Consider the following 25686-nt stretch of genomic DNA (forward strand, 5'->3'; position numbering starts at 1 on the left):
GCAGCCTCTCGGGCAGCGGCCGACGGCGTCTCCGGCGTCTCCTGATTGGCTGGAGTGAGCCAGCGCGGATCCAATCAGCAAGCAGCGCGCGCAAACAACATGAACTGGCTGCGCTGACGCGAACGCTGAGGCGACCTGAGTACTGATGGCAGGTGAAGCTGGCTCTTGCCGGGTAAGCGGGGGAGAGCGCTGTAACAGCCCGAGATTTCTGTCGAGGATGGTAGCTCGTGGGTTTGGGGGACCCGGCTCCCCCCAAATCGGATGCTTACAGCCTGGGAACTAGATGCCTACCTCTTCTCAGCCTCCCCGGCCTACGGCATTCCAGAATCTAGCTGGTTATCCAGAAACAGGGGCGGGCGGGTTTGAAAGGAACTTTTTGTTAAAAAGAACGAAGTAGCTCTCTATCAGCCAGAATATATATTGAATTTACTCTGATTTGTAAGGTGGACTCCCATTATTAGAATATTCTTTTTGGCTTGGCGTGTGTGGATGTGGCGCCAGAAGGGGTGTGTATTGAGTTCCGTGTTTCAGTTTGATTGTTAACGAATCACTTCTAAATTCAACTATTAGTATAGTTATATACAGTTGTTTCTGCTATTGTGGGATCTCTATATTTCTGTATAGGCTTTAAAATTTACTTATCAAGGGCGACTTTGTCGCTTTTTAGACTTTAAGATAAAATAGTTGAATTTGGGAGAATTGACATCTTTACATTATTGACTTAAAGGACATAGGAACATGTTTATTTAGAACTGTTTGTTTAGAACTGTTTTGCAACTCTGTTGGTAACTTACTGGTTAAGCAATGTAAAACTTAATTCAATGAGTAAAAAGTACTTTGGGGTGTTGTTTATTCTCATTTGCACTTGACATTGTAACCTAGAAGTCCTCTTTGTTGTTCCTCCATGTACATCCTTAAAATGACCTACTTTTAAGTCTCATGATATACTATCATCTGCTATTCTTTGCAGCAGCCATCTAGTAACCTTGCATCACTTTTATTTACTTAGAAAATGATGACTATCATCTTTTTTTAATGTGATATCATTAATGTTTTTTGTTTTTTGAAGCAGGGTTTCTCTGTGTAACAGCTCTGGCTATCCTGGAACACTTTGTAGACCAGGCTGTCCTTGGACTCACAGAGATAGATGATAGATTGCCTTTGCCTCCTGAGTGCTGGGATTAAAGTTGAATGCCACTATGCCCGGCTCATTATTGTTTTAATTGAACCACTAATTGCCAATTTAAAAGTATGCCCTGCTACACTTAAATTTTTGCTTGTTAACCTTAGCCTTTAAGGGATAATATATATATCTCCAGAGCCCCTCCCTACCCCAACTCTTGAAACAGGGTTTTTCTTTAACATAGTCCTGGCTGTCCTGGAATTCCTTATTATACCAGGCTCTCCTTGAACTCACAGAGATCCATCTGCCTCTGCCTCTCAAGTGCTGGGATTAATGGCATGAGCTGGCACACCTGGCTGGCTATATTTGCTGTTAAATTTCGAATTCCTTCTCTCTACCCTAATAAGCTCACGACTGATTACTTAGTTGTGATTCACTTAGTTGGAAGGACTTCCACAAGCTCTTGCCAACACGTCTACTCACCTACCTGTAGCTTGCACTCTTACTATTCTACTGACTCTCCTGTTACAATGGAAGAATATTATTTATTTATTGACTCTTCATTTGGTAGACACCTAGTTAATTCCACATCTAGCTATTGTGAATAGTGCTGTAATAAACAAAAGACTTGTAATTTACATATCTTTTCAATTGTGGTTTCAATTGTTTGGATATATGTCTAGCAGTGGAAATTCTAGATCCTATGGTAGTTCTGTTTCTAGTTTTTGCTGTTACATCTATCTTCTTTCTTTAATGGCTATACTAAAATATTCCCTCCAACAGTAGTGTGCTCATGTTTCTCAAAGGATTTTTGTCTATTAGTCAATGCTACTTTCAGCAAATAGTTGTTAAATGCATGTATCCTTTTTACTTTAGTTTTTCTACTAAGATTAAGAAAACTATAAAGGATATGTTAAAGAATCAGCAAGAACTAGATCCAGATATTACTGCAGATATGGAAGTAATAGATACCGAGGAAGAACTTATTAAACAATGTGAAGAAATATGGAAAGACATGGAAGATGTAAGTATCAACAGGTAAAAGCGATATATTAGTTAATATAGGAGTCACATAATAAACTTAGGAAGCAAATAGTGTTAGTTTTCCTATAGTTATTATTTTATGTATTCCTATAGTTATGTATTTTATACCTAAGAGCTAAAAGTATTCTCTTAAGAAACTTTATACTATATCAACTATGTAAAGAGAAAAAAAATGATGGTAGTTCTGGCTCTCAAGGAGATTATTTTCTTATAGATACAATAGTGATTCATAATATTGTATATAATGTACCATTAACAATATTATGGTGGTGGAGCACACCTTTAATCCAAGTACTTGAGAGGCAGAGGCAGGAGGATTTCTGTGAGTTCAAGGCCAGCCTGGTCTACAAATTGAGTTCCAGGACAGCCAGGATTGTTATACAGAGAAACCCTGTTTGGTGGAGGTGGGGTAGGGGCGGCGGTGGTGGTGATAATGGGATGGGCATTCAAAAGGTTTTAAGGAGGTTGAAACAAAAGAACACTGAAGTTAATGAAGTACCTGTTTTGGGCCAGTAGAACATAGAAATTATATATAGTTAAGAATTATGGTCGGGCAGTGGTGGTGTTGCATGCCTTTAATCCCAGCACTTGGGAGGCAGAGGCAGGTGGATCTCTGTGAGTTTGAGACTAGCCTGGTCTACAAGAGCTAGTTCCAGGACAGCCTCCAAAGCCACAGAGAAACCCTGTCTTAAAAAAACAAAGAAAACAACAAAAAAAAATTGAGTATAAATGTTGAGCTTGAAGTTATGTATATGTTTTTATTTTAATGAACTAGAGACAATTGATACACTATGTTAATTTGGTAAAATTTCTCTTTAGCATGCCACAGTATAATATAGAAATCACAGATACATGTAGTAGTAGTACTTCAGTAAAGTGTCAGAACAGGAGTGATGAATGAATTTTTTATGTATATAGCATCTTGTTCTTTCACTAATCTATCAGAGCAGGAAAGATGGAGTATTTAAAAAAAATCATATGGAAAAATCTTTGGTACTGTATATCATTCATATACATACTAGATAATTTTTATAGCTTTTGTTATTTTGCTCTATAAAAACTTGGACTTAATAACTTAAAAATTTACAGAAATTTACTGCAACCAGGATTGAGGGCAAATAAGAATTACATTACTCATATTTTTACCTATCAAATACAATCATTAACATTGTTGAATGTTTTTAAAGTCAGGTAAACAGTGTCTGTTGGAGGCTTATGTATGTTCTTAATTACTTATTTTGGTATTATTCTACAATACTTTCATTCTTTTGCCTCCCCCCCCCCATTATGTAGCTTATAATTCATGCTAGCTACTGGATATTTTATTTCTTTAATGTTGTAGTCACCATACTGAGGAGGGTGAGGTGGATGGAACCAAAGGCTTTGTGTATGTGCTCTACTACGGAGCTACATGTATGACTGTTGCTTTTTCCTTTTTATAAACTCAACGTTGGAACCAATTGGACTGTCTTCCTCATCTTCTTAGGTGGCAGTTTAAAAAATTTATATAGATTCTATATCACCTATACATATATATATGTTGTATAGGGCTCATATAAAAAGGGAGGAGAAGGGAATTGTCTATGGATTATAAGTATGTCACTTGTTTTTCTTTACTTTTTAAATCAAGTGTCAAAATAAATTATCGCTCATTGGAACCGAGACACTCACTAAGTCAAATGCTCAGGTATGAACTTGTATACTGTTCTAGAAAATAGGTAAGCAAACTTCATTCTTTTTGGAAAAAGTTTTTCTGTTTATATTTATTCTAATATAGCAACTTTGTTAATACTTATATTCCTTTTTAATTAAAAATTATTTTGTGTGTGTATGTGCACGTGCATGCATATGATGGGGATCGGGGACATGCATGCCACAATGTGTGTGTGTAGTGGGAAGTCAGAGAACAACTTTGTGAAGTCAGTTTGCTCCTTCCACCTTTCCATAGATTTCAGGGATTGAATTTAGGTAGCCAGGTTTATGCAACAAGCACTTTTACCTGTTGAACCATCTCACTGACTCTATTACCTGTATCTTAAAACAGTTGGAAAACTTCTGTTTAAAATAAAAAACAAATCCAAGAACCAACTATTTGTCTCTAAGAAACATATTTATCCAGCAGATACCCCAAAACTTAATATCAAAGGATGGAAAAAAAATACCAAGGAAATATTAAATCTAAACAGGCATGACTATCCTTATACCTGGCAAAATGAATTTCGAACTAATTAGAGATAAGAGATGCTACATATTAATAAAAAGATTAATTCATCAAAAAATATAATTGAAAACTTTTATGCACCAAATTTTGGAGCTTCTAATTTTTTTTGTCCATAAAAATGTTTTAGAGTCTGTATATATACAATATACTATAAAAGATCTAACAGAATATGCCATTTTTAAAATGCATTATGTGTTAATTAACTTATCATTCTCTTGGGAAAATATGGTCCCTTTAATGTAGAAATTGAGACCTTACTGAATATGAATCATTGGACACTAGACCTACCAAGGAATGCAAGTGGTTTTCATCCAGTTCACCAAGCACTGACTTTGAGAAGAGTGTTTATATACCTGTAAATATGTATTGTCCTAAGTTACAGATAGCCAAAGAATATAGTTTGTGGTTTCCTGTTGTGTTACAGGTCCTCAAGCTCATTTGTGAGTTTGATGATTCTCAAAGAGGACTCACAGGATTTAGTTGATAGTCTACTTCTGGCTAAGATTTTTACAGTGAAAGGATGCAGAGTCAAGTCAGCAAAGGAAAAAGATGCATGGGTAAAGTTGAGAGGAGATGAGGTATGAAATTTTCAGGAACACTCTCACAATAGAATTTAACACCTTCTTAGCCTGTCAATTTGTGATATGAAGTGTGGCCTAACATTGGAGAAACTTGGTGTCCAAAATTTTTAATGTGAACTGATGATAATAATTATCCTCTACCTGGCAGATATCAAAATACCAGAAGATTAAGTAGGTATTCAGCATGAATAGTTTTGGCATTGTAAGCCACTCTTAAAGAGTTATGTGTTTGAAAGCCATCCAAGTTCATAAATCCAAGTCAAGGGCTGATGCTATGAGCAGGCCTTTTAAGAAGTAGCAGTTTCTGGCTTGCTTTGATACCTCATTTTTTTTTTTTTTTTTTTTTTTTTTTGTTTTTCGAGACAGGGTTTCTCTGTGGCTTTGGAGGCTGTCCTGGAACTACCTCTTGTAGACCAGGCTGGTCTCAAACTCGCAAGAGATCCACCTGCCTCTGCCTCTGCCTCCCAAGTGCTGGGATTAAAGGTGTGCGCCACCACCTCCTGGCTCATTTCTTTATTCTTAGTGCCTCCATATGGTTAGCATTCAAACTCAGTTTTCTGAGCCTGCTTCGGCTAAAACTTGGTTAAGTGCTGATTTGCAAGCTTATGTCACTCTACCTGGCTTAGTCTCTTTTCTTAAGCAAAAAGTTATGGAGAAAACTTTTATATTTTATTACTTTCAAAACATTGCTGCTGTTTTATTATTAGAAAGGATTGTTTAATTTTATAGCAGATTCAAATTTGTCATTATCATACCAAAACACACTCACCATAATTTGTCTCAGGATAAGGTACATACATTTTGTAAACTACAATTGTGTTTTAAAAATGCTTTTTATATGTAGCTCTGGATCTGATGTCTGCTGGTTCTGATGTCTGGTGTCTGATCATTGTCTTCATGTATATATTTGCATTTCTTTTTTGCAAACTAAAAGCAGGTACAGTATTTTGAAAGATCACAGGGAGGAAATGAACATATTTAAGGAAAATTGGACTGAAATTTCTGGCAAGCCTTAGCATCCTGCTTTTATTTCTTTTTTGGGTGGGGAAGGATGTCTTGCTATGTTAGCATCTTTGTTTATTTAAGATATATTTAGGAAATAAATGTAATGTGCTTAGGTTCTTTTAGTTTTGGTCATAAAGCAGAATTCTTTTCTTTTTTTAAATTTCATGTCCATTGGTATTTTTCCTGCATGTATGCCTGTGTGAGGGCATCAAATCCCCTGTAAAGGGAATTATAGATAGTTGTGAGCTGCCATGTGGGTGCTGGGAATTAAACTCAGGTCCTCTGGAAGAACAGCCAGTGCTTTTAACCTCAGAGCCATCTCTCCAGCCCCTGAATTCTTTATTTTCAATAGCATACTAAATCATTTCTGAAAAAGTCATGTATGAGATATAGTTAGTATGGTAGTAGAGTCTGTTTGGTGATGCTATTTTGATAACCACATATTTTAGAATTAGTATTATGGTGTTGATTATATTTTCATCAATAATCTATGAGAAATACCTTGAAATCTTTTTATTTTTTTTAAATAGCTCTCATTACTTATTATGCAAGTGAAATGTTTGACTGCTGAACTTGGTCATTGGAAAAAAAGAACACCTGAAAGTAAGATTCTTATTATTTTTAAGTTTATGTTTTTTGTAGACAAATTAATGGCATGTTAAATTAATGGTCTTAATAATGACATGATTCATCTGTCCTTGAAATTGCCCATGGTCATTGATACTAGCAATCACTCTAATACATATATATATATATATATATATATATATATATATATGGACTATGAAGACTATTATAGTTATCAGTTTACCCTCAAAAACCTTGTCTTGAATTCAGTAGAAACCATGAACTGTTAATGAATGAAACTTGCACAGTGGGAAATTATATGCTTTTAGAATAGGGAACATATAGTTTTTATGCCATTTTTTGATTTGCCCAGTGGAAGCTAAATATATTTTCTGCCTAGACTTAAAGAATAGAAAATGACTTAAACTGTTACAGTTGTAATACTGAACTAGTAGATATTATTATCATTATCATTATTACTATTACTATGAAAGTTTAAGCTTCCTGTACAATATATTTTTGCATCTGGTTTTCTATATTTCTATATTCCTGTCTTTTTACCACATCTATCTTCTTTTTTTAATCCTGCCAATACTTTTCCTTTGACTCCTCCCACCACAACCACTTTCAGTTTTAGTCTCCCTTTTCTTTCTTTCTTTTTTTTTTTCATTTTTTAAATTAGAAACAAGCTTCTTTTACATGTCAATCCCAGTTCTCTCTCCCTCATCCCCTGCCACCCTCACCCACCATCCCTTTCTGCTCCCCAGGGAGGGTGAGGCCTTCCATGGGGGGGGGATCTTCAAAGTCTGTCATGTCATTTGGAGCAGGGCCTAGACCCTCCCTGTGTGTCTAGGCTGTGAGAGTATCCCTCCATGTGGAGTGGGCTCCCAAAGTCAATTTGTATACTAGGGATAAATACTGATCCACCACCAGAGGCCCCATAGATTGCCCAGACCTCCAAACTGACATCCTCACTCAGTGGGTCTGGAACAGTCCTATGCTGAGTGAAAATAATGGTAATATGTCTAATGTGCTATTCTTATAATACCAACATTGACAAGAAATAAACCTTTTGTGTTTGTGTATGTTTGTTTCCATATATATATGTGCATGTACATAGGATCATATGGATACAGAGAGTAATACCTTATGAGTTCATTATTAAGCTTCATTGAGAATGCTTTTAAGATGTTAGGAAGGAAAAAATAAAAACAAAATGCATAGATATCAAAATTATCCAACGTTATAAGGGGTTATATGTGCAAAGATGTTAATCTAGAAGTCACAAAAATGAGTATATTTTACAAAAGCTTGGTAATACATAAGTAGAATGTCAAAGAGTTACCTTAGGAAAGCCACAAAGTCAGGTTCTTGAGAATTCACTGACTTTGTTTTATTTTTGTAGTAACTCCCATGACTGAAGATATTTTGGTAACATTAGGAAAGGAAGAGGTGAGTCATTTATGATCTGTAGTATTCTAAAATGTTTTAGATCAGTTTATAACATAAGAATTAGGCTGAACCATTCCAAATACACATTAAAATTTACATGTTTTATTTTATTCCATTTTTTTTTAAAGATTTTGTATTTATTATGTACACAGTCTTCTGCCTGCCTGCCAGCAGAGGGCACCAGATCTCATTCAAGGTGGTTGTGAGCCTCCATATGGTTGCCAGAATTGAACTCAGGACCTCTGGAAGAACAGTCAGTGCTCTTAACTGCTGAGCCATCTCTCAAGCCCTACATATTTTATTGAACTAAATATTTTAAAGATAAATTTTCTTTATTTTTGCTGGGTTTTTTGTTGTTGTTGTTTTTGTTTTTCAAGACTGTCCTGGAACTAGCTCTGTAGACCAAGTTGGCCTTGAACTCACAGAGCTCTGCTTGCCTCTGCCTCCCTGGGATTAAAGGTGTGCGCCATCACCACCCAGCTATTATTTTTGCTGTTTTTGCTATTTTTATATATAGTTGTTCTGGTGTAAGTGTGAGAGTGTGTGGTGTGCATGTCCTCAACTTTTACCTTGTTTGAGCAGGGTTTCTTTGTCACTGGATGTGCCCACTTTGCTAGCTCACTAGCTTCTGGGGACTCTCCTGTCTCCAACTGCCATATTGCTGTAGGCATGCTGGAATTACAGGCTATGCTTTGGAGCTTTCTCCCCACCAGAATTCTTTGGCAGATTCTGCAGCAGATGATCCTAGAGCAGGTGTCCACTTACTGTGCTCTAATTTAGTTCAAAATTCAATTTTCAGTGGATCATTCATTTCATGAAACTGTCACCAAAGATGACAATTATAGTAGTAAGTTTTCGGTTGTACTTCTGACCAAATTACCTGTGACCCAATTTGCTTGTCCCACTCTTCAGGTGTGAGTAATTTTCTAGAGAGACTCTAGAAATTTTTCATGGAAATATGCTTACTTATTATAAAAGGCATCACAAAAAATATAGATGAATAGCCAAAAGAAAGAGATGTATAGATTAAGGTGTATAGGAAAGGGTATGGAACTTCTGTGTCCTAAGTGTGCTACCACCCAGACCCCGCCCCTCCTTGCATTTAGCTAATTAGAGGCTCCCTGAACCCAGTCCTTTTGATCTTATATGGAAACTTTATTATGTAAGCATAATTGACCAAATAATTGGTCATTGATTAACTTAACTTTTGGCTCTTCTTCCCTTTCCAAAAATTGGAGGCTAGAGCTAAAAGTCCCAGTCTCTTGATCATGCCTTGGTCTTTTCTAGTGTCTAACCCTCATCTTAAAGCTGCCTAGGTTTTGCTTGTCATCCAGTAGCATAAAAAAGGTGCTTACCTTGTTGGAGATTCATAGTTTGTTAGGAATGTTATGCCAGGAAAGAAGGGTTAAGAACAATATATAGTTTGACCTAGTGGCTCATACCAGTTGTTGGGAAGCTGAGACAGGGTTCATAGTTTTGGGTCAGTCTGGGTTACCTGTCTCAAAATATGGAGTGGGCAGTGGAGAAACTAAAGTATGTATTTTATAGCATAGTGCTGGCTGCACAGTATAGCAAAGATTTGTCTTTGTTAACAAGAAACAAAGACTGTGTTTAGGTCTTGGGGTTTTTTTAAAAAATAGAAGTGAGCAATGAAGCTGTGAAGCAATGAAGTACATTTCTAAATGTGTTAGCATTCTTTGGCTATTCTTTGTAAAATGGAAGAATAGAGAAATGACTTAAAGATAGAATTACTAATCAAAAAGGAAACAAATTTAAAGATTTGAAAAACTCAGCCTATTTATATTATCAAGATTGAGAAAGTGTGTTCACACAGGTATGCCACAGAGGGGTGGCAAATGTCCAAACCCCGGGATGTTTTGGGTAGCTGGGAAAAAGATGGAGCCATGAGATCTGTAATGGGTGGGGAAAAACTAAAGAAACCCAGTACTTTGCCTGTCAGTCGCAGTGCTTCCAGACTCTCCCTGGCAATAAACCACTCTGTTAGAGGCAGAAATTGACTGATCCTGAACTTGGGCTCGGGGCTCTCAGTCTTTGCCTTATAGCAACAAGGCATAGGTGGGATGGAGGCAGCTCCTGAGGCCAAGCAGTTGCTATCTATAGGCACCAAACTCTTAACTTCCACAGTAAAACTTAAGTGTTGAGGCTTACTGCCTTCCACAAAAGTTGGGTCAACAGACATTTTCCCTGATTGAGCCCCTGCTGCCTAAACTTTTCAGCATGTCTACTCTAATCTCCCTTTCAACAAATGCTTTTTATGGCCATTTCCTAGATAGACACCACAACAGGGTATTTGCTGTTTCCATGAGTGTCTAGTTGTAGCTGTATGAGGAAGGGAAAAACGGATATTTTCTCTAGGTGTGGCCTGCTACTTAGGAGTTACTGCCTACCACTCCCATCCTGCTCCTCTGCTCCCACCACCAGAATTGAAAGTTTGTAAGAACTGTGGGCTTACTCTTTGACTAGGATTGCCAGTCAGTTGTCACCAGAGCTGCATGGCTTGTGGTTTTGGCTTTGATTTCCCTTCCTTTCTGTCAGTGAGCACCTTAAGCCCCCACCAGAGTTGGGCCTTTAGAGGCCTCTCCTACTGTTGTCTGCATAGCATTTCTGCTTCCACATGTTTTTCAGCTTTTCTATCTTCTCTTTCATGATATTTGTTGTTCTTCCAATGCTTTGTTTGTTTTAGTCTATGTTTTAAATATCTCGACTCCTATTCCCAGAGTCCCAGAAGGTAGTGATTCTCTTCATATGCACAAAGGGATTTATTCCAGATAACACTGGATACCTGAAATATAGTGGGCAAGAATGAGCAAAATCAAATAAAATGAATGTTTATGGTGAATTTATCATAGATGTGTTTAACTAGAAGGAGGAAAAGTCCTTCTACAACAGTTTCTGAAGAGTTTGTTTTGTGATGCTAGAGTTTGTTTTTGTGCATGTTAGACAGGAGCTCTTCCAGTGAGCTCCATTGAAGCCTTAGTCGTTTATTTTAAAGAAAGGGAGTGCTAGTGAATTCTGTCATGCTTTCTGAATTTATTGCAACAAACTTCTTTTAGTCTATTGAAACAGTGACTTAACGTTTCTCAAAGAGCCAGCTTTTGGCGTTATAGTGTTCGCTTGATCCTCCTTACCTCCTCATCTCTCTGGTCTTTGCACCCCTCCCCACATTCATTGATTTTTGTTCTTTATCATTATTTCTTTAACTTATTAAGAGTTTTATTTCTTTTTTTTTAAGTTTATAATAGAAAACTAGACCATAGAGTGTTCTTTGTTTCTAACGAGATTTTAGAGCTGTAAGTTGTTATCTAAATGTTCCCAGGAAAAGGTTTTTTAAAGATTTATTTGTTTATGTGTTTTAAGTATGAGTTCGTTTTCTGCTAATGCCTGCACACCAAAAGAGGGCATTATATCTCATTATAGATGGCTGTCAGCCCCCAGGTTGTTGTGACTAGATCCCAGGACTTCTGGAAGAACAGAATAGTCAGTACTCTTAACCACTGAGCCATCTTTCCAGGCCTGTTCCTAGAAATTTTAATGTTGTATTTTTATTTTCTAGTCACAGTAACTTAGGACTGAAGTTATAATTTCTCAATTTCCTATTTATTGCTTGTCTCATAGATTAGAGATTTTTTTTTAGTGTCCATATACTTGTAGTTTTCTACTTTTCTGTGTTAGTTTCTAATTTAATTCCATTGTTAGACTACTTAATATAGTGTCAGTGTGATGTTGTCAACTTGGTCTGTTATTGATCTTATTGATACAGTTATACAATATCAACTCTTCTTTTTAATCCTACTTTTCTGTGGTCTTATTTTCCTCCTTTCTTGGTTTAGGTGTGCATTTTTAAAAGATTTATTTATTTATTTTTAAGATTTATTTATGTATAGAGTATTCTGCCTACATATATGCCTGCACACCAGAAGAGGGCACCAGATCTCATTATAGATAGTTGTGAACCATCATGTGGTTTCTGGAATTGAACTCTGGACCTCTGGAAGAGTAGCCATTGTTCTTAACCACTGAGCCATCTCTCCAGCCTCCTGCGTTTTTTAAAAAGTCATTTTATTACAATATTGGATTACTAATTACTAGTAGTTATTACTATCTTTCCTTAATTTTTTTCAGTTAGAGTTTATAGTACACATCTGTAATTTACAACTGATTTAAAGTTAGAAAAGGTTAGTGGAATCCCTTGCAATCCAGAGAATAGAATGCTGGTTAATATATTCTTCCAAGAAAAGAATGTTAGGTAAAAGGTCCATATAATGAGATATCTTTATTCAAATAATACTGGCCAACCACAAGCCAGAGCGTGCCCAGAGGCAGCAAGCTAGGGAGGCCAGAGAGATGGGACTTTCCACGTGTCCGAGGCCCCTTAAGAATCCCCCCCTTCGAGTCATCCTCGACCTCCCTTGACCACGGGTGTGGCACACCAGTAGGGGCTCCTAGGAGGCGGGCTACAGTGTCTCCCTACAGGTCCAAGTTTACTGCAAGTTTGTTTCACATGGCCTTTTGTGTTGGTCAGGTATCTCATATCCATGCCTCAGTACCTTTGAATTTATTTTTTGCTCTGTCTGGAATTTTCTTTTTCTAGATAGTAACTTCTTTGTTTTTTGCCTTTTTTTCCCTCTTCTGCCACTTGTATGTTATCTGGTCAGAGAACTTTCCAAATTCTAATGCCTTAAAACAGCTCTTGTTAGACCCCCGGAAAACTCAGGTACCCGGGGTCCCAGGCCACGACTGTGGTCACCCCAATCACCAGACGGATTCGAGAGCTTGATGCAAACTGCATGAGGCTTTATTGTAATTTAACAAGCTCGGGTCTTTCACCCACCCGCCATGGCGGATGGCTCGCAAAAGACAGCTCCTAGGGCCTCCCAAGAGATCTTATAGGGCAGCGTAAGGGGAGTGTCTAGGGGTACGCACAGGCTCACGATTGGTGTGCCTCCAGCCTTGGAGGGCTTGCCCTGTGTTGATTGGCCAACTGGTTGTTATGGCCTGTAGGCCCTCCCAGGGTGGTTGCTATGCTTTGTGCGTCATTGCTGTGCGCTTGTCCGTAAAGCACACCCAGTGTCGTAAAGCATAGCGCCACCAGCTAACTTCTGATTGGTTCCTTGTCACGAGGCAGGCATCTGACTTTCTAGTGACTAAGACAAGGTCAAACAAGCACGTGTTCGGCCGCTATGACTGCCGAAAAGGGAGCTGGTCCCTTCACTCTGACTTTCACCTTACAATTTTATTATTTTTGATCTTTTTTTTTCTTTTTTTTTAAACCTCTCTGTTATTGTACCATTATTGTAGTTTATTGTTTAATTTTCTGAATTCCATTCTTTTTTTATCTTCACTCTTGCATTTAGCCTCCTTCATTAATGAGTATTGATTGACTAATAGGTTGAACCAATACTGAAAAATCAAATTAATTTTTTTGCCTTTAGTTTTTTATGTTCTTATTAGAAAAGAGGGGCTGGAGAGGTGGCTCAGAAGACCACTGGCTGCTCTTCCAGAGGACTTGGGTTCAATTCCCAGCACCCGCATGGCAGCTTTCACTTGTCTGTGATTCCAGTTCCAGGGCTTCTGATACCCTCACAAAAACATACATGTTGGCACAATACAAATAAAATAGTATACACATACACATAAATAACAGAAGAAAAAATGAAATAACCTCATTAGAAAAGAGACCTAATCTACTAAAAACAGTTCGCTAATTTAATTTCAGTTTGAAATTAAAATATGTAGCCTGAAACTCCTATATTTATTATTGGTGTGTCACCAATAATATCTAGGTGCTATATATTTAGCATTTCAAATTCTTTCTGGTAGCCATTTTTCCTATTGGCTTCTACATTGAAATATTCTAGATCAATTTTACTATCATTCAGGAACTGAATTGTATAAACAAAAAGGCTAAGCATTAACTTGCATTCTTTTATTTTAGTTCCAAAAATTGAGACATAATCTTGAAATGGTAGTATCTACTATTCAATCAAAGAATGAAAAATTAAAGGAAGACTTGGAAAGGTAAACTTGTAATTTCTATTAGTCATTGATACTGAGTTGACACTTAAATTTTTATTTGACTATATTGTTTTCTATGTTTAAAGGGAGCAACAGTGGTTGGATGAACAGCAGCAAATCCTGGAATCTCTTAATGTATTGCACAGCGATTTGAAAAACCAAGTTGTGACATTTTCTGAATCAAGGTACATCTTGTGTTCTAGACTTTTTTCAAACACATTTTTTTTTGAGAAAGTAGTTTTTGTATTAAAGTAGATTGAGGGTGGCCCAGTTTGAGCTGGCCTAGTTCAAGCTGGCCGCAAGAGTGGGAGATCTGTCCTTGCCCCTCATCTGCCATGTGGTGGTATGAACAAGGTGAAGATGTCCTTCCCTCCCCGCATACTTTGGCAAGTTGTAGAGCTGTCCCTGAGGTCAAGAGAAGTGGTGAGCTGACCCAGTATCTCACAGGCTGTAGCACTCGGGAAAGCAGGCCATGCACCTCACCTGGACAACAACATCACCTGCTGGTGATGGTGAGCTGACCCTGAGGGCATAAGTGTATGAGAGCTAGTCCCACTTCTCATCTGTCATGTAGTGTGGGTGGGGCCTACAGCACTCAGGAGAGCAAGCCCTGTACCTCACCTGGGTACCATAGTAGTGCTGATCCTGCTGAAGGGGGCACAGGTGGTTAGGGAGAAGGAAAGATGCCCTCCCCCCTTGCCCCTTTCGACCTTCAGTGGACAAGAGAGCTGACCCTGCCCCTCACCATATGCAGAACTAGGGAGAGTGGGCCCTGCATCTTGAATGGGCAACACAGTAGAGCTGGCCCCAAGACTGAGCCCACCCCTCATCTATCATATTTTGATGTGGGCAAAGGAGAGAAGCTCCATGCCCCCATGTCCTTTGAGGTCTGTGATAGAAGAGCAATCCCTGAAGTCACTAGAATGAGAGAGTTGGCCCTGTCTCTCACCACCTGCCGCACTATGCAGAGCGACCCCTACACCTTGACTTGGTAACACAGTAGAGCTGGCCCAGTGGTGTTAAGTGTGGGCAAGCCAAGCCAGAGGTCATGAGGGCAGGAGAATCAGCCCCACTCCTCGTTGCTTACTATGTAGGGTGAACTAGCTGGGGCATTATTAGAGAGCTTACTCTGGTATTGAGGATGAAGGAGAACTGGTGGGCTGACCAACCCAGATCCACCAGAGCTGTAAGTTGGCCTATCCCATCCATCTACCCATTGGGTGGATGGATGGAGCACATGAAGAGGTTGGTCCTGTAGACCCAAAGTTATAGGATCTCCATGACACAGGACAACAGGATACCTACCGAAGAGGAGCCGCAGTGAGGACCCAGTATTAGTGATGTAACAAAAGCTAGAGACCTCAAACTAGACCAATGACTCAATGCAGTAAACATTTGCAAATAACAATACATACACTTAAGGACTGTGTGACTTACTGTGTCACACTACAGCTTCCACAACAAAATTTTTCTCTTTTCTTTTAAATTTTATCTTGGGCGATAGGTGTTGCAAGGGTAGAGGGTGGATTGGAAGGGATGGGGATATCAGTGGGATTGAAATGCATTATGAGGAATCCACAAAGAAACGATAAAAAGTTAAATTTGAAGAAAAATGTAGCCCAGTTTACTATGAATCACAACACTTGCCCTAATTTTTGCCAGCTATTAGTTGTTTCTTCTTTTTTAAATTCTTGCTATACCAGTTTTACTACATGTTATAAAGAATATTCTAGTTATGTGGATCAAATGAAGTTTCAACAGCTCTGATCAGCTTCACAAATGTATTTTATCAGTTAAGTGTTTGTCTTATTATTTTTTATTGTTAGAATCTTTAATGAGCTGAAAGCTAAGATGCTTAGTATAAAAGAGTTTAAGGAGAAGCTCCTGTGTACCTTGGGTGAGTTTTTAGAAGATCATTTTCCTCTGCCTGATGGAACTATTAAAAAGAAAAAGGTAAGTTTTAGACAAACTATTGTTTTAGATTGTTATCATTGTAACTGGTGTGTGTGTGTGTGTGTGTGTGTGTGTAAACAAAAGCAAAGGAATGAAGGCATAGTGAGACATACACAAATATGCCTTCATGCAATCATAGTTATTGAAAAATTAGAGCTACTTTATTGTTTAATAAAATCAGTTGGTTAAAGGCATTCTTGCAAATTTTACATTTTATTTATTTGTGTGCGTATGGTATGTGCACATGGTGTGTACATGCTTGTGTTGCACGGCTTGTGTGTGGAGATCAGAGGCCAAAATAATGGGATTCTCTTTTTCCTTCCACCACATCTGTTTACCTCTGTCCTTTTCTGTTTCTCTTTATCTGGCCAGCATTGATACTGTATTAGTGGACTGCCAGAGACAAAATACCTGGGATAAAAAGGAAATTTATTTTTTTCTCTCTAAAGACTAGAAGTATAAGATCAAAGTCCTGTCAGGGTTAGTTCCTGATGAGGTTCATTCCTGACTGGGAGTTGGCACATTTTCAATCTGTTCACATTGATGTCTGCTCTACATTCAGGGAGAAAAAGAATTCTTCCTTCCCCCTTATTTTGGGTTTGGCCCCTACCTTACTTAACCGTTACATTGATGTCTGCTCTACGTTCAGGGAGAAAAAGAATTTTTTAAGTTCTCCCTGACAGGAGACACACACACACACACACACACACACACACACACACACACACACACACACACACACTCCTCCTCCCTCCCTCCCTCCCTCCCTCCTCCCCCTCCCTCCCTCCCTCCCTCCCTCCCTCCTACCCCCTTATTTGGGGTTTGGCCCCTACCTTACTTAACCGTTACTCCTTCTGAGCTTCAACACATACGTTTGAGATACATAATTCCGCTTACAACAATGAACTTTACAACTTAATGATGAATACAAAAGAAAGCTAAAAACCAAATTCTCTGCTCAACATTAACATGTTACTGAATCATTAACATAGTTCTTACTAAAATGGAATCATTGTTCTAAACATAGTATGTTTAGAAACAGATGGCTAATTAGAGCAGTGGAATTTTTTTAATATTCTTTTTTTTAATTCTTTAATTACTACTCATATTCACATATCCAACCCCCCCCATTCCCTTGACCTCCCATCCTCCCATGTTCCCCACCAACCTCCCCATCCCCCAACTCCTCCCTAGGGATAATGAGGCCCTCCACAAGTCATATCATGTCATGTCTGTCATGTCATTTGGGGGAGGGCCTAGGCCCTCCTTCCTGTATCTGGGATGCAATAGTATCTCTCCATAGGGAATGGACTCCCAAAGTCCATTTGTGCTCTAGGGTTAAAGACTAGCTCCCCTGCTAGAGGTCCCATAGACTGTCTTGGTTTCTTAGCTGGCATCCACATTCGGAGGGCTTGGTTTGGTCCAATGCTGTTTCCCCAGCTTTATGACTAGGGTCTCCATGCTTTCACTAGGTCAGGTCAACTGTTTCTGCGTGTTTCTGCAGCATTGTCTTGGCTCCTTTGCTCATCCCTCCTCCCTCTCCACAACTTGATTCCTGGAGTATGGTTCAGTGCTTAGCTGTGGGTGTCTGTTTCTGCTTCGAACAGCTACTGGATGAAGGCTCTAGGAATGGTAACCAAGGTAGACATCAATCTCATTGTAGGGGAAGGGCATCAATGGCATCTTTTCTACCACTGCCTGGCTTCTTAGTTGGAGTCATCCCTGTGAATCCCCTAACATGTCCCCTGTATCAGACCTCTCTCCATACCTGTGCTGTCTTCCTCTATCAAGGCATCTCCTTTCTTGCCCTCCTCTATTCCTCCCCTGTCTCAGTCCTCTTGTTCTCCTCCCCCCTCATCTTCTTCTCTTCCCAACTTCTTCCTCTCTACCCATGCCCAGTGCTCCCACTTTGTTCAGGGGTTCTTGTCCCCCTCCCCTTCTTCGGGGGACTATGCAATCTTCTTTTAGGGTCCTCCTTGTTTCCTAGCTCCTCTGGCAGTGTGGATTTTAGACTGATAATCCTTTGCTCTATGTCTAAAAATCATATATGAGTGAGTACATACCATGTTTATCTTTTTGTGACTGGGTTACCTCACTTAGGATGGTTTCTTCTAGTTTCATCCATTTGCCTACGAATTTCAAGATTCCATTGTTTATTTCTGCTGAGTAGTACTCCATTGTGTAAATGTACCACATTTTCTCTATGCATTCTTCAGTTGAGGGACATCTAGGTTGCTTCCAGGTTCTGACTATTACAAATAAAGCTGCTATGAACATAGTTGAACATATGTCCTTATTGTATGAATGTGCATTCTTTGGGTATATGCCCAAGAGAGGGATTGCTGGATCTTGAGGTAGACTGATTCCCGTTTTCCTGAGAAACCACCATACTGATTTTCAAAGTGATTGTATAAGTTTGTACTCCCACCAGAAATGGAGGAGTGTTCCTCTTTCTCCACATCCTCTCCAGCATAGATTGTGTTTGGTGTTATTCATTTTAGCCATTCTGATAGGAGTAAGATTTAATCTCAGAGTGGTTTTGAGCTGCATTTCCCTGATGGCTAAGGATGTTGAGTATTTTCTCAAGTGTCTTTCAGCCATTTTAGATTCCTCTGTTGAGAATTCTCTATTTAGTTCTGCACTCCACTTTTTACTTGCATTGTTTGGTGTTTTGGTAGCTAGCTTCTTGAGTTTATTGTTTATTTTGGTGATCACATTTTCTCTGTCAGATGTGGGGTTGATGAATATCTTTTCTTATTCTGTGGGCTGGTGTTTTGTCTTGCTTATTGTGTCCTTGAGCAGTAGAATTTTTATTGTTTATTGTATATTTTGTTTATTGTATATTTTGGTGATCACATTTCTCTGTCAGATGTGGGGTTGATGAATATCTTTTCTTATTCTGTGGGCTGATGTTTTGTCTTGCTTATTGTGTCCTTGAGCAGTAGAATTTTATACTTCTTAGTATACTATGAATGATAAATGTGATTTTAATTAGCTTTGATGGAAGAAAAATGAAGTTCAAATGTTGAACTTAGATAAATATTTCTTTGCTTCAAATGATTTGAGCACTAGAAAGAGCCCTCTAATAGAAAGAAAGCCAATTATTTTAAGTAGTATGGTTTTTAAGTAGTATGGACTTATTGATATGAAAATGAGAAAAATTCCCATTCTTCCATCTATACCCCAATTCTAATTTTGCGTTGTCTTTTACTTTCAGTATTTATATTGTATTTAAAAACTACTATAAGTATGTGTATTTAGCTTTTAACCAATTTTATATTGGATTCATTTTTTTTCATCAATTCTTAAATTTCACAAAACAATTTTTTTAATCTTTTTATTTTTCTTTTTATTTATTTTATGCATTTTGGTGTTTTGTCTGCACATGTATCTATATTCCACATGTGTGAGTTACAGAAGGTTGTTGGCCATCATATGAGTGTAGGAATTGAACCCAGGTTTTCTGGAAGAGCAGTCAGCACTCTTAATCACTAAGCCATCTCTCCAGCTCCTTAAACCAATAATTTTTTAACCAAATGATTTGTTTAAGAAGAATTTCTGGGGGCTAGAGAGATGGCTCAATAGTTAAGAGCACTCCCTGTTCTTCCAAAGGTCCTGAGGTCAATTCTCAGCAACTGCACAGTGACTCAACAACCATCTATGATGAAATCTGGTGCCCTCTTCTTGCCTGCAGGCAGAACACTGTATACATCATAAATAAATAAATCTTTAAAAAAGAAAACAAATAACTAAGAAAAAACTAGCCAAAAAGAAGCCCAAGCCATTGGCCAATCAGCTTATAATTAAAACAAAGAAAAGAAAGAGAAAGAATTTCTGAGACTTCAGCAAAACTATTTAAATTTAGTGTGTCTTGTTATTTGCTAGTCAGTTCTGTAACTATGCTTTCTCCACTAATAATGGTATTTTAACTACTCTCTTTACTTAGCAAGGTATTAGATTTTGAGATCCAGCTTTACTCAGTTATCTTTACTTTAAGAATAATTTTGTCAGGCAGATTTCAGTGAGTTCAAGGCCAGCCTGGTCTACAAAGTGAGTTCCAGGACAGCCAGGATTGTTACACAGAGAAAAACCTGTCTCAAAAACCAAACTAACAAACAAACAAGGAATAATTTTGTTTTGTTCTCTGCTTGTTCTTTCCTCCAACCCCTCACATTTTATTATGTAGCCTAGCATGGTGAAACTCATGATATAGACCAGACTGGCTTCAAACTCATAAAGTTCTGATTGCTTCTTCCTTCTGGAATTAAAGGCACATGCGACCACCATGCCTGTCCCAGCACTTTGGGATTTTAGGTGATAAATGCTCAGCAGTTAGAGGATTAAATAGATATCTAGAAATGTAATGAGTAGCATTCTACCATGAGCAGTTATCAAAGCAAGTATTATTTTATTCTTGATGGGTGAATCACACCTATATCATTTGAGAGACTGGAAATTTTAACCTTGATTATAGTTATGAGGGATCTCAAATCTATGTCTTGAGAAAAAGAAGTGAAGGAACTAAAGAGGACTAATATGAAAAACACTTGAGTATTATAGTGGCCATTTTCCAATTTTTTAGTGAGTTATTCCATGTTATTCAAAGGGGAAAAATTTCAGTGGATTGAGTTAATATTAGGAATTGTAGAGATCTATGGGGAGGTTATAAGGAATGGAAGGCTCCTTTAGAAGTCTCCCTGAAATGTAATAGAATACCATCTGCTTGGAGAATTTTTGTCTGGTTCAAGAATATTATTCAAGTATATATATTCTTATAAAGGTTTTTACTGTCTTAGAAGATTTTTCTGTTAAGATTCTAACTTTACCATAAAATTGTTTACGTTCAGAATTTGACTTTAGTTACCTTCTATAATTATAAATAAGAAATGGTTTTAAGTCTTGTAATACATGGTTCTATTTCTGCCAATGTTAATTATTATTTACATTTCTCAAAGAAAAACACTCAAGAATCAAATGCAGAGCTGATAACACTAAATGAAATGATAGAGGTAAGTGTTGATTTTGTTAGAGCTGTCTCTCTGGTGAGCAATTAGACTTAAAGACAAAAAAAATGCTACTTAGATTTTCTTTTAAGAATATTTGATTCTTGACCGTTGTGGTGGTGCTTGCTTAAAGATGTGCAGAAGGAGACAGAGACAGGAGGATTATGATTTTGAAGTTAACTCGGGCTAAACATTTAAAAAAAAAAAGCTGACTGGTGGTGGTTCACTCTTTTTATCCTAATCCTAGCATTCAGGAGGGAGAGGCAGGTGGATATCTGTGAATTCAAGGCCAGCCTGGTCTACAGAGTGAGTTCCAGGACAGCCAGGACTGTTTCACAGAGAAACTCTGTCTTGAAAAACTGAAAAAAAAAAATTAAAGAAAAAACAAAACAACCAAAGAATATTTGATTCTTTAATAGAGTTTCTTATTTATTCATTTACTGTTTGCAGCCTGACATCTTGTGCTGTTATACTGATAGAATTTTAGTTTACAACTCAGTCCTGTACCTAAAACATATAATTGAATGTAAAATTTATTCTTACATAAATGCTTTTATTACAGCAGAAAGACTAAATCTAACCTTTGCAGTTTGGCATTTACTTTGTTTTATGAATAGATATCTTTGCATTGCAAAACTGTATTTGAACTTCGGCCAGGTTACTAAATATATGAATTAGACAAAGAAGTTTATGAAAAGCAAGTAGTAGTGTGCTTTTTAATTTTTTTCTTTTGTTGAAAACATTTTTTTTATACAATGTATTTTGCCTGGTGGTGCAGGCTGTTAATCCCAGCACTCAGGATTAGGGAGGGGAGGGGGTAGAGGCAGACTGATCTCTGAGTTCAAGGCCAGCCTGGTCTACAAAGTGAGTTCCAGGACAGCCAGGGCTATTACCCAGAAAAAACCCTGTCTCGAATAACTAAAACTAAAATATTATCTGAAACACATGGTTATAAATTTTAATGATATGCCATCATATGGATATAATATAAAACTTAGAAAACCAAGTATATCTCTGTAGTTCATATTATCAGTGACAAAAATAAATAATAGGTAAGCTACAATTTAGTGAAAAAATTAACATACTCATTTTTTCTCCATTTTGTAAAAATTTAAATTAGAAACAAGATTGTTTTACATGTCAATCCCAGTTTCCTTACCCTCCCCTTCTCTCCCGCCTCCCCCCCCAACACCCTACCTATCCCATATCCTTTCTGCTCCCCAGGGAGGGTGAGGCCTTCCATAGGGGGTCTTCAGAGTCTGTCATATCCTTTGGGATAGGGCCTAGGCCCACCCCCTTGTGTCTAGGCTCAGGGAGTATCCCTCTGTGTGGAATAGGCTCCCAAAGTCCATTCCTACCCTAGGGATAAGTACTGATCTACTACAAGAGGCCCCATAAGATTTCCGAGGCCTCCTCACTGACACCCATGTTCATGGGGTGGATCAGTCCCGTGCTGGTTTCCCAGCTATCAGTTTGGGCACCAAGAGCTCTCCTTGTTCAGGTCAGATGTGACTTTTCAGCATATTTCTACAGTCTTTTATTAGAATTTAATTAATCTAATAAAAACTAGAAATATAAAATAAGATCACTTTGGTTTGGTATTGGGATGGAATGCAAGTCCTTACCATAGACAAGTGCTGTACCACTGAGTTATATATCCAGTTCATAAAACTTTTAAAGTGTATTAAGATAAACAACGACTCTAAAATAAGAAAACATTTATCTTTTTTTTTTCTTTTCTTTTTTTTTTTTTGGTTTTCTGTGTCTTTATCATGATACTTAAAAGAAAGATTCTGAGCTTTTCATTCCTTAGGAATGAAAAATGTTGGTATTCAGCATTTTATTTCATTTTTAAATATCGATATTATGAATATGATTCAGATTAGAGTTTGCATGGTTAATTTTAGTCATTTTTACAAAACTTTACATTTGTATAAATTATGCCTTTCATGATCCTTAAAATAATATCTTTAATTAAAATCTTGACCTGGGAATAAATGAATTGCCATGATTTATGTGTACCTAAGGAATCCCTAACTCCTCTTAGTTCTAAGTTCCAATTTCATAAATTGTTAAAGCATTGGAGGTAGATGAAAAGGCAAAATAATAAAAGACATTTAGCATTTTTACCATATTTTATGAGGCAATAGTTTTCAAATAATTAAATGTTATTGCTTCATGCAATATCTCTGCAATGGCAGATTTGTAGAAGACCATTGATTCTTAGATTCCATTAGTTTCTCTTAACTTTCTGGTAATGGCAAAACCTTGGTTTTCTCTTCTCTTATGTTTTAATTAAAATTGGGGATAACATACAAAATAATAAGTTTGATTATGATATTTTCACATACATGTATCATTGTGCCTTGCTCATTTTTGTACCAACTCCTACTATCTTTCTTCCTTATTCCTCCCTTTTGCTGGTAATTTTCCACCAAATAGTGTTCCTTATTTTGTCTTTCTTCTCATCAACTCTCTTGTTTTCTCCTCTTTTCCATGCGGCTTTCTCTCTAATATAGTTCTCCCTGTTCTGCTTTTATGCTATTCATAGTCGCACACATATATACACATATACTCCTTTTAAAATCTAGATTCTACATAAGGGAAAGAGGATTTTGTCTAAGTTGGGCTTATTTCACTATACATTATATTCTCTAGCTCTGTTTTTCTGAAAATGACATAATGTCATTTACTCTACATGAATAAAGTTATCTTGTGTGTATATATACTAAATTTTCTTTATTGGCTTATCTGTTGATGTTCACCTAGGGTGAGAATTCTGGTTTTCAATACCTCAGAACCTAATAAGGGACACCACTTCATGTGGAATGTGGTTTGGGAAAAGGTGCCCTATAACACTCAAAAGTTTGTCAATTTTGGTTGTAAGCACTTGACTTTTTTTGTTGTTTGTTTGTTTGTTTGTTTGTTTGTTTTTCGAGACAGGGTGTCCCTGTAGATTTGGAGCCTGTCCTGGAACTCACTCTGTAGATCAGGCTAGTCTCAAACTCACAGACATCATCCTATCTGCCTCCCCAGTGCTGGAATTAAAGTTGTGCACCACCACTGCCTGGCACACTTGACATTCTTGATGAAGTAATCAATCAGGCATTCAGGGAGAGAGCGTAATGATGGCCAACTTAACTATTTTGAAGATTTATCAAAAGAAGAGATGTTTTAAAGGGTTGAACTGGTGATTTCTTTTTCCCTCCAAATATTGAGAGACTCTTGCTAGCTTTCTTTTGAAATTTGTGTGCTGTTTGTCAAATTTTAATTTTTTCCTTTTTCAGTGATGGGGATAAAACCCAGGGCTTTATTTAGCTAGCTAAATTTTCTATACCTCATCTATATAAAGTTTAATTCTTATGATTCTTGCTCTTGTCCTAACGGAATTCTTCTAAGAGCAGTAGGAAAGTTGTAAATATTCTTGGGAAGGTTTTAGGAAACGTTTTCATATTAATAAATATTCTATCCAACAATGTAGTCTTTAAAATTAGATATTACAGCCAAGCGTTGGTGTGGCACGCCTGTATTCCCAGCACTTGGGAGGCAGGGGCAGGAGGACCTTTGTGAGTTCGAGACCAGGCTGGTCTACAAGAGCTAGTTCCAGGACAGCCTCCAAAGCCACAGAGAAACCCTGTCTCAAGAAATCAAAAACCAAAAAAAAAAAAAGTAAAATAAAATTAGATATTGCTTAAGTACATGAAAGTAGTGTTTATGAACAGTAGTTGGAGGAAAAGAATAGTCGGTGTGTTTTGGTAGATACTTTAGTATTTTATGAAAATATGTCTGTAGACATTTTCCCACAGAAAGTTCACTTTTAATAACTTTTTTCTTAGATGCTTATAAATAGAATGTTTGAAGTTCCACATGATCCATATGTTAAAATTAGTGATTCCTTTTGGCCACCATATATTGAGCTGCTTCTGCGTTATGGAATTGCTTTGCGACATCCAGAAGATCCAACACGGATAAGATTAGAAGCCTTCCATCAGTAAAATGATGATCTGTTTTCACACAGTGTGGATAAAGAAACACAGGACTATTTAAATAAAGAGTATTATTTGCAAATCAAAGGCATAGTCCATCTTCCTTTTTTGTTTAGAAATATGGTCTAATGTATCCTAGCTAGCAATGGGCTTTCTGAGTACTGACTGGGTTTACAAGCCTTCGCCACCATTCCCTGGCTGTCTCCCTCTTTGTTTCATGAAATGACTTATATTGCCATTGTTCATGTTCAAAATGGGCCTTTTCAATTCATTCAGTATGTTGAAGTTTTAAACTGTGTGGGTAAGAATGCAAGTAAAAATACTCTAGACTTTTAAAGCATTTAATATACATTACCTCATTCAGTATTCTTTGGAAAATTCTTGTGAGTGTGTGATTTTTGAAATAATAAAAAATCTGGAAAAAAAAACAGCAAAATAAAACAACAAAATTTATAATTTTGTTAATATAACATTTTTCTTTATAAACTTATTTCATTATCATTTAAATATTTTGCATTCCATTTGTCATTTAATATTATGAAAAGTTATTTAACTTTTTTTACCTTGTGCTGGGGATTGAACTCAGGACCTCATGCATGCTAGGTAAGCAATCTGATATAGTAAATGATAAATTTGCAAATCTATTGTATGTGTAACCTTTATTTCTAGATGTGTTTGTTATAAGTTGGAATATAAAGAACCAATGTTCAGCTGA

General features: G+C 37.3%; 1 protein-coding gene across 3 annotated transcripts; it reads left to right on the forward strand.

Moving 5' to 3' along the window:
• The first annotated feature begins 20 nt into the window (after positions 1–20).
• On the forward strand, positions 21–25058 carry Cenpk (centromere protein K). 3 transcript variants are annotated; one of them, XM_027401545.2, is made up of 10 exons: positions 21–172; positions 2000–2147; positions 3798–3854; positions 6505–6577; positions 7947–7993; positions 13950–14032; positions 14116–14214; positions 15856–15982; positions 20938–20991; positions 24822–25058. In XM_027401545.2, the coding sequence occupies exons 2-10, from the start codon at positions 2034–2036 to the stop codon at positions 24978–24980; spliced, it is 813 nt and encodes a 270-aa protein (XP_027257346.1). In that variant the 5' UTR covers positions 21–172; positions 2000–2033; the 3' UTR covers positions 24981–25058. The 3 variants fall into 3 exon arrangements, with proteins under 3 accessions (XP_027257346.1, XP_027257345.1, XP_035296444.1); XM_027401544.2 differs by lacking the exon at positions 21–172 and adding an exon at positions 4813–4966 and having other exon boundaries at positions 2054–2147; positions 3798–3885; XM_035440553.1 differs by lacking the exons at positions 21–172; positions 2000–2147 and adding an exon at positions 4813–4966.
• Positions 25059–25686: the final 628 nt, after the last annotated feature.

This window comes from Cricetulus griseus, chromosome 2 (assembly GCF_003668045.3).
Source record: "Cricetulus griseus strain 17A/GY chromosome 2, alternate assembly CriGri-PICRH-1.0, whole genome shotgun sequence".
Taxonomy (NCBI): Eukaryota; Metazoa; Chordata; class Mammalia; order Rodentia; family Cricetidae; genus Cricetulus; species Cricetulus griseus.

Bases quoted from the DNA above. Each gene is read 5' to 3' on its own strand.
- Cenpk (XM_027401544.2), top strand. From the start codon at position 3,857: ATGAACTTGTATACTGTTCTAGAAAATAG. The intron at 14,215-15,855 runs GTACATCTTGTG...TTTTATTGTTAG, and splicing joins GTGACATTTTCTGAATCAAG to AATCTTTAATGAGCTGAAAG. The intron at 15,983-20,937 runs GTAAGTTTTAGA...CATTTCTCAAAG, and splicing joins GAACTATTAAAAAGAAAAAG to AAAAACACTCAAGAATCAAA.